The following is a 14,405-nucleotide window of genomic DNA, read 5'->3' on the forward strand; positions in this document are numbered from 1 at the left end:
TCATAAAAAAAACTTCAAATAACATTTCTCAATAACCCTAAGCAGTTTAGGATTTCAGTCATTCACATTAGCATACCCTGAGGTTAGGGTTTTCTAGAGAACCTGACTAGGTTTCTATAGAAATCAATTAGGAATATGAGTGGGGTAGATTTATCAATGATGTATCACCAAAAACAAGAATCATTATGATTCAATATAGCTAGACATAACAATGTTAGTAATAGATTGTCAAATGAATAAACATTTAATATAAATAAATCAATGTTTTGTAGTTTTAGGCATTCCTTTGTTTCTTGACAGACTAGATCTTGGGTGACTCTCTTCAAACTCCTTAAGGATATAGAAAAAGTTTTCCTAATCAAGACAATAGGGGAAGAATGGTGGTTAGTATTAATATATTGAAAAAGTAAATAAGTACATGATACCAAAAACTGAAGGAAATGAGATACTTATCTTTGGGTGATGTTGGGGGATCCCTCCAAAAAATTTGAGGGATACCTTTAAACTTACAAAAAAAAATGTCTTTTCGAAAAGCATTTTAAAACCTGTAGTTGATAAAACATCAAAAATACAAAATAGGACATCTAAGACTAAAAACAAAGGACTTAGTTGTGCAGGTCCCTTATGTCAGATTCTTTGGGTTTGGCTTTCTTTGGATGTTCTTCTTCAACAATGTTAACATGATCTCTTTCTCTCTTGTTATTTCTTGGGTTGTCTGGATAGTCACTTCTGTAGTGACCCTTCTTATGGCATTGATATCATTCTACCTTGGACATGTCAACTTTCTTCCTTGGTCATTTTAATTTCTTTCCTTTATGTTGAGCAATATAGGCATTTGAAACATCTTTAGAATTGGAAACTAATGGGATCCTCAATTCTTCATGACTGCAGATAGTCCATAGTTCTTCAAAAGTGGGAGCTTCCTTCCAATTGTTAAGACCTGCAACAAATGCACCCAAGAAGGTGGTAATCCAAATAGAGCAGTGATCTCGATTTCTTTGTCTGGAATGATTTCATTAATGGCCAAAACACCACCTTTGATTCTTGCTATCTTCACAGAAAAGGAGGCCACTGTGTCTTCTTTAGCCATCTTTGTGGTCCTTAGCTCATTCTTAAAACTTGATACTTGAACAATGTTCTTAATGGTGAATAAATTTGAGAAGGCTTCATACATTTCTTGAGCATGATTGATGTTGGCTATGAATGGGACAAGGTTGTCCTTTATTCCTTCTACCATTAGAGTCATGGCCACCAATTCTAGTTCCATGAACTTTACTTTGTCAACATCACTAGAGTCTTTGGTAGGCTTCTTTACTTTTCATTTGACCAAGTCTAGAACCTTGTTCTTTTCAAGGATGAGGCCAGTCCTCTTTTTCCAAGACATGTAGTTAGAGGCTCCTTCAAGTTTTCTTTCTCCATTAATTATATTAGACATTGTCTTTGAAGATGGCAATCTTCTTTCCTTGAATAACCCTTTTGAATTATTCCTTGATTAAGTGCTTGAGGCTGACTTTTTCTTCTTTCTTCACCAAATCTCTGAAACCATGTTAGAAAATCAGAAAGGAAGAAATTTTCTTATACTTGATAATTACTTGCGATGTTCTTGAATTCTTATTAAGTTTTCTTTATATGTTCTTTCTTTAGTCCATCAAGCAATTACCAAAGTGAAAGCACATAAAATAATGAAATCCATATATAGGCACTATGCCAGGGAAAAACTCCCCTCGAGGGGAAAACCCAGTCAAAATTCTCTTCCTTCCAATATTATTCTTTGAGACTCTTCACCCTAGACAAAGACCAAACCTTCCCTCCATGCCAAGTCAGCCTCCCAGATCTTCGACCTCTTTTCAAGCAACTTTGACTATTTAGTAGCTTCCGAAATCGGCGAAACTTGGAAGACTTTGATCTCCCAAACTAGGGCACGAAAAAGAGAGAGAGACACCAAAATATAGTTTTTCTTCTTCTCCTTATACTCCACCCAACTCACACTTCCTTTTGCTTCCTTAGACCCACTTCACACTTTGCCGACTTCCTTAGAGATATCGAACTAGCTTGAGATGAGATGCTCCAAATGAATTCGACTTGCTTCTATTTATAGGTTTCAAGGGAGGTCGAATTGATGTCCTTAGGCCGACTTGATCTCTTCTAGGTAGACTTGATGTGGACACATAAATTATATTTGACTCAATACTAAACCTTTTTACATGATTCAAAATCCCAAGAAGGGTCTCTTTAAATATACAATGACTCTATAAACTCAGAATAAATCCTAGAAGTCCACAATGGGGATTTTGACTAATATAATTATGACCCAAGCATGAAACCCATGCTTTAATAAGTCATTGTTACAATAATAAAAAATATTTTCTTTATTCTTTTGACAAGTACATTTCATGATGACTCCAATACATTAAATGAAGACCTAACCTAGTTACATTTTTCAACACAAGGAATATAGTTAAGTCTTGTCAAAAAATAAATTTGACAGTGATGGTAATAATTCTACATATGAGCATATTTATCAAGTTATTCAAAATTGTATATCTCATGATATGTTTTACGAGGATGTTAGATGTAGGGTTTTTACACTTACTTTCAACGATCACATGAAGAAAGGGTATGAGACATTGCAATTCACGTCAATTCATTCATGAAAATAATTTATTATTGAGTTTTTATTAGGTTTTCAATTTTATGATTTTGATAGATTATGTGATGAAATCAATAATATTAAGATTAGACCCGCTAAATCATTAGAAGATTTTCCAATCAAATTTATTAATCTTTGTTGTAGATTTCCTTTAATGGAATCTCCTTCTTTTACTGAATATTTTGAATATTTGATTTATCTTCCTAACAATCAAGAACAAATGATTTATAATAATTTTAAATCATATATCGATTCTCATTCATCAAATGATTTAGATTTATATGCAAATTCTGAAAATCTAGAAATTGCAAATAATACTTCGAAGGAAGACCATGAAACTTATTTTACCTCTCAATTTCCTACATCCTTATTTCTTGAGAAGAAGCTTTCTTGTTAAAATAATGCAAACTCAGCTACCCATGAACAAAACTATGGGGAAATTTTAATAAAAAATAAGGAATTTTTTCATAAATTTCAACAATTAGTTCTGAATTAGTAGGGATTAAAAATTGTGTTCAAAGCGTAAATCAATCTTCTTATATATCAGTCGATTTGATTCAGGAATGCCTGGTTGAAAATTCTATTTTAAACAATGCTTCCAATTCTGATTTTCAAGAAGATAATACCACAGGCGTTGATCAATTAATTGTTAGCGAAGAAGAATAAAATCGAATGTTCAGGGTCCTAATCCAAGAGATGCTTTTCATTGGATTTCCTCTTGCTCCCACTTTTCTCTATATATTGATTTATTCGATGCTTTAAATCAACAAATTATTATTTTAGATTCTTTAGATTTTCATTCTGTTGAACATGAAATGCAAGATGAAATTAATTTACAATTTAAAAAGGAATTTATCTCTCCCCTATTTTTTAGCTTTCTGAACCTCCTTTATGGAATGAAGGTAATTTTGTAGTAGACGTAGTGCCCAAGCAAACCGCTAATGATTCTGTCTCTTTTACAATCAACGAGGAGTCTTGTGATTTAAATAATTAACCCGATGAAATAGAAATTTTTAATCAATCATTGAATGTTAACTATTGTGTTATGCAACCAACTCACAAATAGATAGATCAATGACTTAAAAATTATCCTCTTCAAGGGGAAACCTCCTTTACAGTACATAAATGAACAATTCTTGTATGATTCAAATGATAAAACCTCTTTTTCTATATATAGGAGTCTAAGGGGTCACAATATAATTAGAGTCGACATAACAATAATAATGTAAGAGCACAACAATAACAATAGTGGGCTTCTACGGGGCACAATAATAACAATATGGGGACTACATGGGCACACCAATAACAATAAGGGGGCTACACTGACAATAATAATGAGGGAATACACTAGTATTATAGGGACCTAACAAATTGTCATTCTATTAGTACTAATTTATCTTTCTCATTGAAGGATGAAATTCCAAATGCAATGTTTGATTATTCTTATTTATCACTGGTTGATTGTAAAATATTATTTTTTAATGATTTTGAAGATGATGAGACACCTTAGGTTCAGCCAATGATAATGTCCGAGTTTCATGGTCATACTGAAATGATTGTATCGAGATTCCTCTAAAAAGTCTTTCACATAATCTCTACTTACCCGTCAATTGTTCCCAGCATAATCACACCAATTTTTACAGTACTTGTGAATATTTGCTTGCTTCTCTTGTGTATTTTAGGACCAATTTTAAATATTTTAGATTTGTTGTGATTCAATCTCTATTTTTGATTTATAATGTACATATAACTATTATCTTTTATTTTTCTAATAGCCTTTGCTAGAATTCTAGTGCTAACAACAGAATGGGAAAAAATACATTTAGTGATTCAACTAACCTACTTCAAGTTGATGAAACAATATTGCAATTTCAATTTATAGTTATGCTACATTGTCTTGCAACTTTTCTCCGAATCAATCTTCATGAGCCCACACCAACTTCAACACTTGAAAATGATTTTAATTTTACCTCTCATCCAAAGCTTTTAGCTATAAGTTCTTCCCAACCACTAGTATTTCTCTAATCTAATTTTAATAATTCAGCTGAATTTCAAATAGAAGAACTATTGATGAGGGAGAGCTTGTTAAATGATGATTTTGATGACATAATAGAAGCTTGGTTGGAAGGATCATTTAAGGAAAAGTTCTCTATAAACAACAACATGGTTATATGGTACATAATACATGGAATTATAAATTAATGTTTCTTTTATTTCTTCCTATTAGTTTAATTCTTTTTGCAATACTAATTTTTAATGTACATTTATGTGCAGGAATAAAATAACTTGACTAGCTCGACTAGAAATATGACTATACTTAGTCTTGGTTGTTCCTATTAGAATAAGATTAGTTTATTTTCCTTGCCAAATATTTCAAATGTGAAATAAGTAAGCAACAAGCCTTTATTTTCATGGTAAAGAGTATTTTAAAGCAATGCCAATAAAATCTGATTGCGAACATGTTCAAGGAAGCATTTCATTACTCATCAAAAATTTTATTTTTTCAAGCTATGCTTTGGTTGATGATGAATAAGGAATCTGCACATGCGCTACGCTACATTTTGTTTGGCTTTGCAAATTCACAAGATTCCTATCCATCAATGCTAGTACTAAGGTAATTTGAGTTAGTTCATACTGATTTGGGATTCTCCCATTATGTTGGCAATATCAACAAGGCCCACAATGCAATATTGTTATTCCAATCAAAAGGCTCGAGTCCTTTCCATATATATATATATATAAAAGTTGGGACTTCAACATTGTTTTAGGGGAATTAAAGAAAGTTTTGGATGGCTAATATATAATCAAAGAGCTTTCATACAATCTATACAACTCAAATCAGAATTTGCGAAGAGGATATTCACAACTGCAACATAAAGCGATGTACATTCTGGAAAATTTTCATTATTTTCAGTCATTATTTAAAGTACAAATATGAAATTTATGATATTTTTTTATTAATTGCGGCTATATTGAACATTAAACCATTTCTTTTCTGGTAAGTGTTTTTTTTTTTGAATTAATGATTGCCTTTGTCTAGGTTCAATAAATATGATGATCATAGAGATATGTAAACTTTAATAAAGATGCAACTTCTTCTTGTTCTTTAATTTTGATCATCAAAAGAGGTTACTTCTTGAAAACATGGAAATTGGAGAAAATTGAGATCTCTAAGGTAAACCATAACAAGATTCTTCATGTAAATTTCATATGCTTATTTTCATCCATTAGTATTTTTACTCTAATTTTAGTTTTAGTTTTATTTTAGTATTTTCTATCTAGGCTTTGTTTTTGAAGGTTTTTGTTGGCCTTGTTGAAGGTTTGATTCTCCTGCCAACTTAGATATCCCTAGTTTCCTTTGAATGCCTTATAGTTCAGCAAAGTAGTTGTGATGATCAAATTACAAATAAATTACATCAGGTAGTCTCTGTACCTTACCTTGTTTTCATTTGGCATCTTGTTCAAACTTATTTTAAAACACAATATTCCCAAGGCAAGAGCATCTTGATGCCACTTCATCTTTTATTCATATCCGCTCCCTAGTTGTAAGATTCCTTTTTCAACAAAAAGCCTAATCAATTGAAACTTTGTGAGGCATAACTTAGCAAGATCTCAACTTAAGTAAAATACACGTGTTTTCCTCATATTTGCTCTTTTGTTGAGACATATTTTCATACATTGTCTTGTTTGAGTTTTCTTTTAATTATGCTTTTTTATCTACCTTTTCTTTTGGGTTTGCATTTTCTTTCTTTATTTGCATTCTTTGTAGGGATCTGACTTCACCTTTTAATTTGGATTGCATTTTGTGAAATTTCCAAAATCTATATGGGGAATTTTTTTCCTGCGCAACACCAATTGGTTTTCAGGGGAAATCTTTACTCTATCATTTCAATATGATTTCATTTATCTAAAGGTCATCCTTACTAAGTTTTCACTTTTCTCTCACATTCACCATTATCTATGCGAAGCATTAAGATACGATTCAAGTATTATAAGCTCACTTTTATAATGGAACGAATTATCTCCAGTGTTTGCTTTGAATCCCTCTCATATCCCTCCACAATTAAATCCTCTACTTGGGTGGATGAAGAGAAGACTAGTGGGGTCGAACTTAATAAGTACTACATCTATTCCCTGCAAACATAAAACCTCTTGTACCACCCCTCTCTTCACCCAATTACTAAAAGTAGTTCTCCAAATATGCTAATCAAAATGGTGGCACATAAGAGAGTTGAAAGCACATATGTGTGGGAAGTACAAGTAAGCCCATTAGGGCTATAGACGCTCACCCACAATGGGGCCATTCTTGTATGGTACCGAGACATCTTCGTCGGGTATATGGATGCCCGCAGACAACAAACCAATGTCAGGAAAAAGAAGTAATTTCATATTTAATAGATGTATACTAATCCTAAAAACCTCCTAGCTATCTTTGCTATCCAATTTTAGAGAGAGAATTAAAAAGATAATAAGTATTCCCCATACTTAAATTCATTGTTATAAAAATTGGCATTAAAGTACTTTCTTTTCTTAATAGTGTATTTACTTTGATTTCATCTTACGTGGGACCTTTAGAAATATGTAATATGCGAGAATATTCTGGAAGCTTTATTTTCATATTTGATAAATTTAGCCCTATAATCGAAACTAGAGATAACTGTTGTGTTCCCATGTGTCACCAGTCGTTGAGGCTTCAACCACCCCCCATAATTTTGAAGAAATTAAGGGGCCCTCCATGTAATTTTTGTTAATATCACTTTTAGAATGATTTGATTTCCTATATATTGAGTGATTTGTACTTTTCTTTGATTTATGTTTTGATGATTCCATTGTTTTTTTTATGCCATCTTTCGAACGACTATAATTTTGCTCAATTATGACTTAAGGTTTGAAAGCTGTGACTAGTCAAAGTTTGGTAATTTTACCGCCTAGAATAAAACGTGTAAATATGCTTTTTATTTTTTTATTTTCTTTTAATTTATAAATTGTAAATATAATTAATTTTAATATGTAAATATTTTTTTTTATTAAATTAGTTAATTTAATTAAGTTATGGTTAATTTTTAATCTAATTTATTTGTGAACATAATTAATTTAGTTAATTTATTAAAATTTGATTAATTTAGTTAATTATTAACTTAATTAATTATGTAAATATAATTTGTTCGCTTGGGGTAGCTCAAGTGGCGATGGCCGTGGAATGAAGTCTCACCAAACTAGAGATCTTAGGTTCGAATCTTGTGCTACCCTCCCCCGTAGTGGGGTGAATAATGGACATGTAAACTCGAAAATCAGAGAGTCCTACCAAACTTACGAATATATATATATATATATAATTAATTTAAATTTAATTAATTAATTTTATTTTTTGAATTATTTATATTAAAAACTTAATTTTAAATTAAATTATAACTATTTATTTTTTAATTAAAATTAAATTAAATAATAACAAAAATATATAAAATATCCAAAAATATATATATATATATATATATTTTAATATAAACATTAAAAATTTGATAAGCAAAATATTATTTAGAACCATCGCAATCGAGAGCACATATGCTGCCTCCGAGGTTTGATCATGGGAGTTTTCATATGGTGCTCCATCGAAAACTCCCTAGATCAAAAGTCCGAGTTGACATAGGTTCACTCACTTATCATACAAAATGGGGGCCATTCGAATGTTTTAGTGATAGTGGAGAGTGGGTCCCTCCTCCGCTATCCTCTCCTTACTTCATGTGCTCCTCTCGTAACCATATATCACATAAACTTTAAACATTGTCATTTTACCATTAACGCGACCCCCGTTTTTAAAATTAATTAATTAATTTATTGTTTAATATATATATACATACATTAATATTTTAGTAATTTAAATTTAATAAAATTGAAAAGTCAAAAAATTGAAATAAACTTGCCTATTTCAAAGGTGTCGGGATAGAGATTTTGCCAGCACGTAACGTGTGGTTTCCTGTCAGAATTTTCCCGTCTCGAGACATAAAAATCCTAGACCCCCGACATTTCTTTGGGAGCCTCTTTTGATTTCTCCACAGTCATTGAGGTGACGTAAGTGTAGTTTGTGCGTTGAATTATAAAAAAGAGGCATTATTATTTTAAAATTAAATAATATGTGGGAGCCATCTTCCATTCCCCTCTCTCTTCTTACCTTCACATATTAACTCAAACATGAATTGCATTACCATTAAACCAATGTTGACCTATTCCCATGTGGCATTACTTTATTATTTTAATGTTTATTAAAAAAACAAAGCGTGCCCAAAATTGTTTTAACTAGCGCTAAATCAGTTTTGGTGACTCAATTTTGAGAGGCAATATCTTGGGTTCTACTCCATCAAATCGGTCAAATGAAGGTTCGTTAAAAATCTATTTTCAAGGAGAAGAATCTGATATTGGTTAGATTTGGCCATTTACTACCTCAAAAAATTAGTAGATATCAAGATTACGAATCTGTAGTCAGAATTGATTTTCCAAGTTTGTTTTGGGAGAAATTTCTTTGGTCAGGAAGATTTGTTGTCCCTAATCCATTTCTAGATTGTTCATTTTCCGGGAAAAATTCAACAAGAAGCAATGGGAAGCTCAAAATTTAGTTTTATTAATTTATTAAGTCGAAATTTGATTCGTTAGTTTGTTTTGACATATTCAGGAATTTGAGTTTTGTTTTCATTTTTTTTATTGTATTTTAATTTGAATTTTTGTTAGTTTTGTAGAGTTGGTTCCAAGGGATTAGGGTCTAGAGCTTCAGAGCAATATGATTGGAGCAAAATAAGAGAAAAGAAAGATTGTTCCAGCTGGAAATGATCAAAACTACCTTGCAACTGACTTGCTTTTTGGGAGATTTAATTTGTAAAGTATAAAGAAGAGCTCTAGAGAAGAGCAAGGGGTTCCATTTTTCTATAAGTAGGGTACTCTTTGCACTACTGTAAAGAGTATTTTGTCGTATTTATTAGGAATACTCATATCTGAGCTTGGGGGTTTTCTTTATGAGATTAGAACTACGTTGTAGAGGTAGATCTTGCACTATTGTGGTTCCATTCTCTATTGGCAGAGCTGAATGTCTTGGGAGGACTGTTGGAGAAATTCATTGTAAAGACAAAGCACGAGATACACAGGTTTATGATTGTATTTCAAATACTATTATTTGTGAATATAATCTTATTCTTTTATGGCAAATTTGTGCCAATGATTCCATGTTTTAGCATTATTGTTAAATATGTGAATTTTTGTTTATTTGATCAACTATCTGATCCTATAATTACATAGATATGCTATTTATTTCTTGATTTTCTCTTGCATTCAAATGAATTTCTAAGTAACTATTTACTCAAAAATTTATCATCATAAATCGATTTAATTGCCATTAAAATTGTGTGAACTACTTCCATATTTTAATGGCTCATCTTTTACTATTTTAATCTCTAAACAGAGCATGTCCTGCATCAAGAATATCAGTTGTTAGAACTACTTCAACAACTTGATATTTATCATAAAACACATGTTAAATCCCCATTATCTTTAAATATTTGCACTTGGTATTTAGGAACTATTTCCTATGTGTTGAGTTGAAGTATTTTTCTTTAATTTTCCACATTAGTAAGTAGGCTTGCGTTTAGATTAGTTCATTGTATTTTTTAGTAAGTTTTTTCACATTAGTAAGTCTCCTTTTGTAGGATAGATTCTATTGGTGGCTTGGTTGAGCCCTTATGTCAGCTTAAGGACTAATTTCTTGTAAGCTAGCTGCAAGAGGGTAAATTTGATGCATCTTCTTGTTGATAAGTAATTAGTAACATCACAAATCAACATGGAGAGTGAGGGGTAACTCGACCCATTTGAACCAGTCGGAATCACCATCCCAAATAGATAAGGGCCTAATTGGGCCCCTGACCAGGTGATCTCCCCATTGTTGATTATGGTCATCGTTGGTCATCAACACACCCATAACTACATTTCTTGGTTGATATCCTTAGTTTCCTTTGCAGAACCCCAATCTATTTCACTGGTTATCAACACTGAAATTCATATCGTGGACCCCAAATTTAATGGTACAATCCCAAATCTAGGATTCAAATTGGTTTATTATGGCTCATAGTTTGGAGATCCAAATATCCAGGTACCCTTTATAACATGCGATCTAGAGATCCAAATGATTCTTATACTCATGATCACTATTTATATGAATACCTCTACTAACCTGGATATCTACTTTGATTCAAATATTCTCTCTAACTTGCAATATGATTATTGCTTTCAACCTGGGTATCTCTTATACTCTGACTAGTGCCTTGATCCATTTATCCAGGATCCAACTTAAACTTGTGGTTGGACTATTGTTTACAACAAATAGTTGGAGGTTGGATTTAACTGTTGGGTAAATAATCCAAATGGATGGAAATCAAGAATGGACACTTCCACATTTTTGTCAACTAATGAACCAAAGGAAAAAAAAGTTCAAAGTTATTAAAAGTTCACATTATAGGAAATTGGGAACCGATTTGGTCTAAAACCCTCAGACTACACTGTAACCAGATGGTGTTTTGTGAATCCCAAAACTCCTAACTAGAATTGGTTTCCCAACTATTCAACCTTCAATTTCAATCCTTCTTTTAACCAATAATGAGGACAAATATGGCCTATGCTCAATACATTATGAATTCAACAATGAAAAACACATAGAGAAACACATATACTTTGATGTATATTCAAATTGAAAGGGGAAGATTACAAATGTATAATATGCGTACAATCTTCCTCTCTACACACAACTCACACTCTCAATTCCAAATCACTCAATTACGTGGAAAAATGTGTTACATAGAGCTCATGTACCCAATCTCAAGAAATTCATTTTTTTGCTAGAGTATCTAACATATTCTTAATTTGGCTAAGTCTTTCCCTTTTCACAACAGCTAAATGACACTCATCTTATCCTCTCTAGCAATATAGATTCCGTCTAGACCTACAAATAGGAAAATATTACAATTTAAATAAAATTTTGGAAATCAACTTCATTTTGTGAATGGATTTTGACCTAAGAATGTAAAAAATGGTTTTGACTGGTAGATGCTCTTACATCATACGCCCTGGGGAGACAATAACTATTCATTTTCTCTTCAATGCTTGTTCCATACTTGGAAATATCAATTCATGTCATCCAAGTGGTATCTTCCATTGGCTTGTTTTTTCATTTGACCAAATATTGAAAAATATTATTTTCCCCCGGTTCTTTTGGTTACCCTTTGATCCAACACTGTTTAAATCTCTTTCTGAACTACTTTTGGTAGTTGTTTCTTCCATCTGCTGGTATGATCTTCATCACTTACGACCTCATCTCTTGTAACACTTTTTGTCTCCTTAAAGGGATAAAAATTTGCAACATTGAAAATTGGAGAAATCCCAATATCACTTGGGAGTTCTATCTGCTAAGAATTAGAGGATTTTTTTTTTTTTAATTTTTTTTTACATGGACTATTTTTCTTAAGTTGTAATTTATTGTATGTCCTTATAGGAAACCTTTCCTTCCTAAGATACACCATCAAGAAATCACCAAATTTAATGCCCAAATGTCTTCTTTTCATATCTACTATATGTTTATACTTACTGTTGTTTTCTTACAACCACTACTTAACTCTTTCCTATAATTCTTGGTTTCCTAATTTTCTTAACTCATTCCTCTTGGATGCATTCCATATAAAATCTGAAATGGAATCATCCTTGTGTTTTTATTAGGTGATGCATCATATTCAAACTCGGCCCGAGCAAGCAATCAATCCCATAGTTTGGGGTGCTCACTTGCCAAACTTCTCAAAATGTTTCCTAAGATTTTGTTTTCCTCCTTTGTCTTCCCATCTGCCCATGGGTGCTATGCTGAACTAAAATTTAAGTTAGTGCCTAGTTTTTCCCCAAAGTTCTTTAAAAAAAGCCTACAAGTATTGTATCTCTATATGAAACAATATTTCTAGTTAAACCATCCAACCTTACAATATCTCTGAAGAATAAATTAGCAACATTTGTTGCATCACAAGTCTTTGTATAAGCTATGAAAATCTATCCTCAACAATAATTTAGGGTTTTTTGCCCTAGAAGGCAACCCTCAGTGTATATGAGGGGATTGTATTGCGACAGTATATAATTATTCTGTGCGAGAAAGAGAGAGGAGACTGTGTGAGAGTGAAGAGGAAATTACAACTGATTTGCTCTAGGCTGTATCTCTTCATTTTGCTGGATAATATAAAAGGAAGGCCTGGATGTTTCTCCGTGGATGTATCCCAAATTGGGTGAACCACATATATCTATGCCTCTCTTGTTTTATGCTTTTCTATGTTTGTGATTCTGCAATATTTTATGTGTTCCATTGCTCTGTTATCTAATTTCTAACAGAATGCATTATCGATCATCTAACAAAAAGTGAGTTCTAAACTTTTGTGTATGCAAAAAGACGAGTATGTCACCATACCACGTGTCATCAAATGACATGACAAAGAGGGGTTTGTCATGGAAACTATCATCACATAGTGGGTATTTGGTATTAGGTGGCGAGTCTATGATGAATTCTTTTGGAGCAAAGTCGAGATCAAATTCTTGAAGTATGACTATCCATCAGCAAATTTATGGTTCAATAAGTAATGCATGCTATTAGTACTTGCTACAACTTTCATAGTTTTGAGGATAATGTAATGATGCGATTTTTGGAGTGCATGGACTAACATGATAACGATATTTTCCTTTGGTTCATAATTAAGGGAGGGTCTTGATAGCTCCTTACTTATGTAATATATTACATGTTCTTGGTAGCCATCTCTTCTTGGATAAATACCCCACTGATGGCTATTTTAGATTCTGAAAAGTAGAGGGTATAATCCTCAGTGAAATTAGGAGGAATAATTAGAAAGGATTTTGATAGTGCATCTTTCAAAGTGTTGAAATCTTGTTGAGCTTATTCATCCCATTGAAATGGGACATCCTAACGAGGGAGTGAGAAATAAATGAGTGCAAGTAGCATAGTTAGGGATAAAGTGTTGCAAAAAGTTAGCCTTACCTTGTAGGCTCTATAATTGGCACAAAGTTTTTGGTGGAGGATTTCTCGAATGGATTGAAACTTTAAAGGGTCAACCATGATCCCTTATTGGAAAATGATGAATTTGAGAAATGCTTAATGGCGACAAAAATCACACACTTGAGGGGGTTCAAGAGTAGCTTCTACTATAAGCAATGTTAGAAAATCATGCAAAGATCCTCTATATGTTGGGAATGCTATTTAGTGAGATCCACATGAGATCATCAAGGTAAGTGATGATGATATGAGAAAGATTGTGGAATATGTAATTCATGGCTCACTAGTAAGCGAAACCAAAATTTTTGAGTCCAAAATTTATGACACAATATGTGAAAGTGCCCTAGGGAGTGGTGAATGCTATCTTGTGTTGATCCGCTTAGCATGTTTGAATATGGTTGTAGCTTGAGGGGCCATCCATGAATGATAAATCTTCATGCCCTACATAGGCATTAATGACTTGGTCAATAAATGGTATAAAAAATGTATCCTTTATGCATGCTTTATTTATATCCTAGATATAAGAGAAAATTTTGGTGGTACCTTACTTTTTAATCATATGGATTGGCTTTGAGACCTAAGACATGCAAGCTATGGGGTAGATGAACTCTACTTTATGTAGCTTATCAATTTTAGCTTTGATGGCCCAGGATTCAGATAGGTGCAACAAATGTTTCTTCTTCT

General features: G+C 32.3%; 1 protein-coding gene across 1 annotated transcript in view; it reads right to left on the minus strand.

The window, feature by feature from the left end:
- Window positions 1-7,039, minus strand: part of LOC149169629 (uncharacterized) — a 47,380-nt gene extending 40,341 nt beyond the window's left edge. Inside the window, exon 1 of the mRNA XM_089425272.1 lies at window positions 6,940-7,039. Within this exon, the coding sequence (XP_089281398.1) occupies window positions 6,940-7,039 (100 nt within the window). The remainder of the gene's footprint in view (window positions 1-6,939) is intronic.
- Window positions 7,040-14,405: the final 7,366 nt, after the last annotated feature.

This window comes from Pinus tabuliformis, chromosome 4_2, assembly GCF_031772625.1.
Source record: "Pinus tabuliformis cultivar Carrire ecotype Pingquan chromosome 4_2, CPIR1, whole genome shotgun sequence".
Lineage (NCBI taxonomy): Eukaryota > Viridiplantae > Streptophyta > Pinopsida > Pinales > Pinaceae > Pinus > Pinus tabuliformis.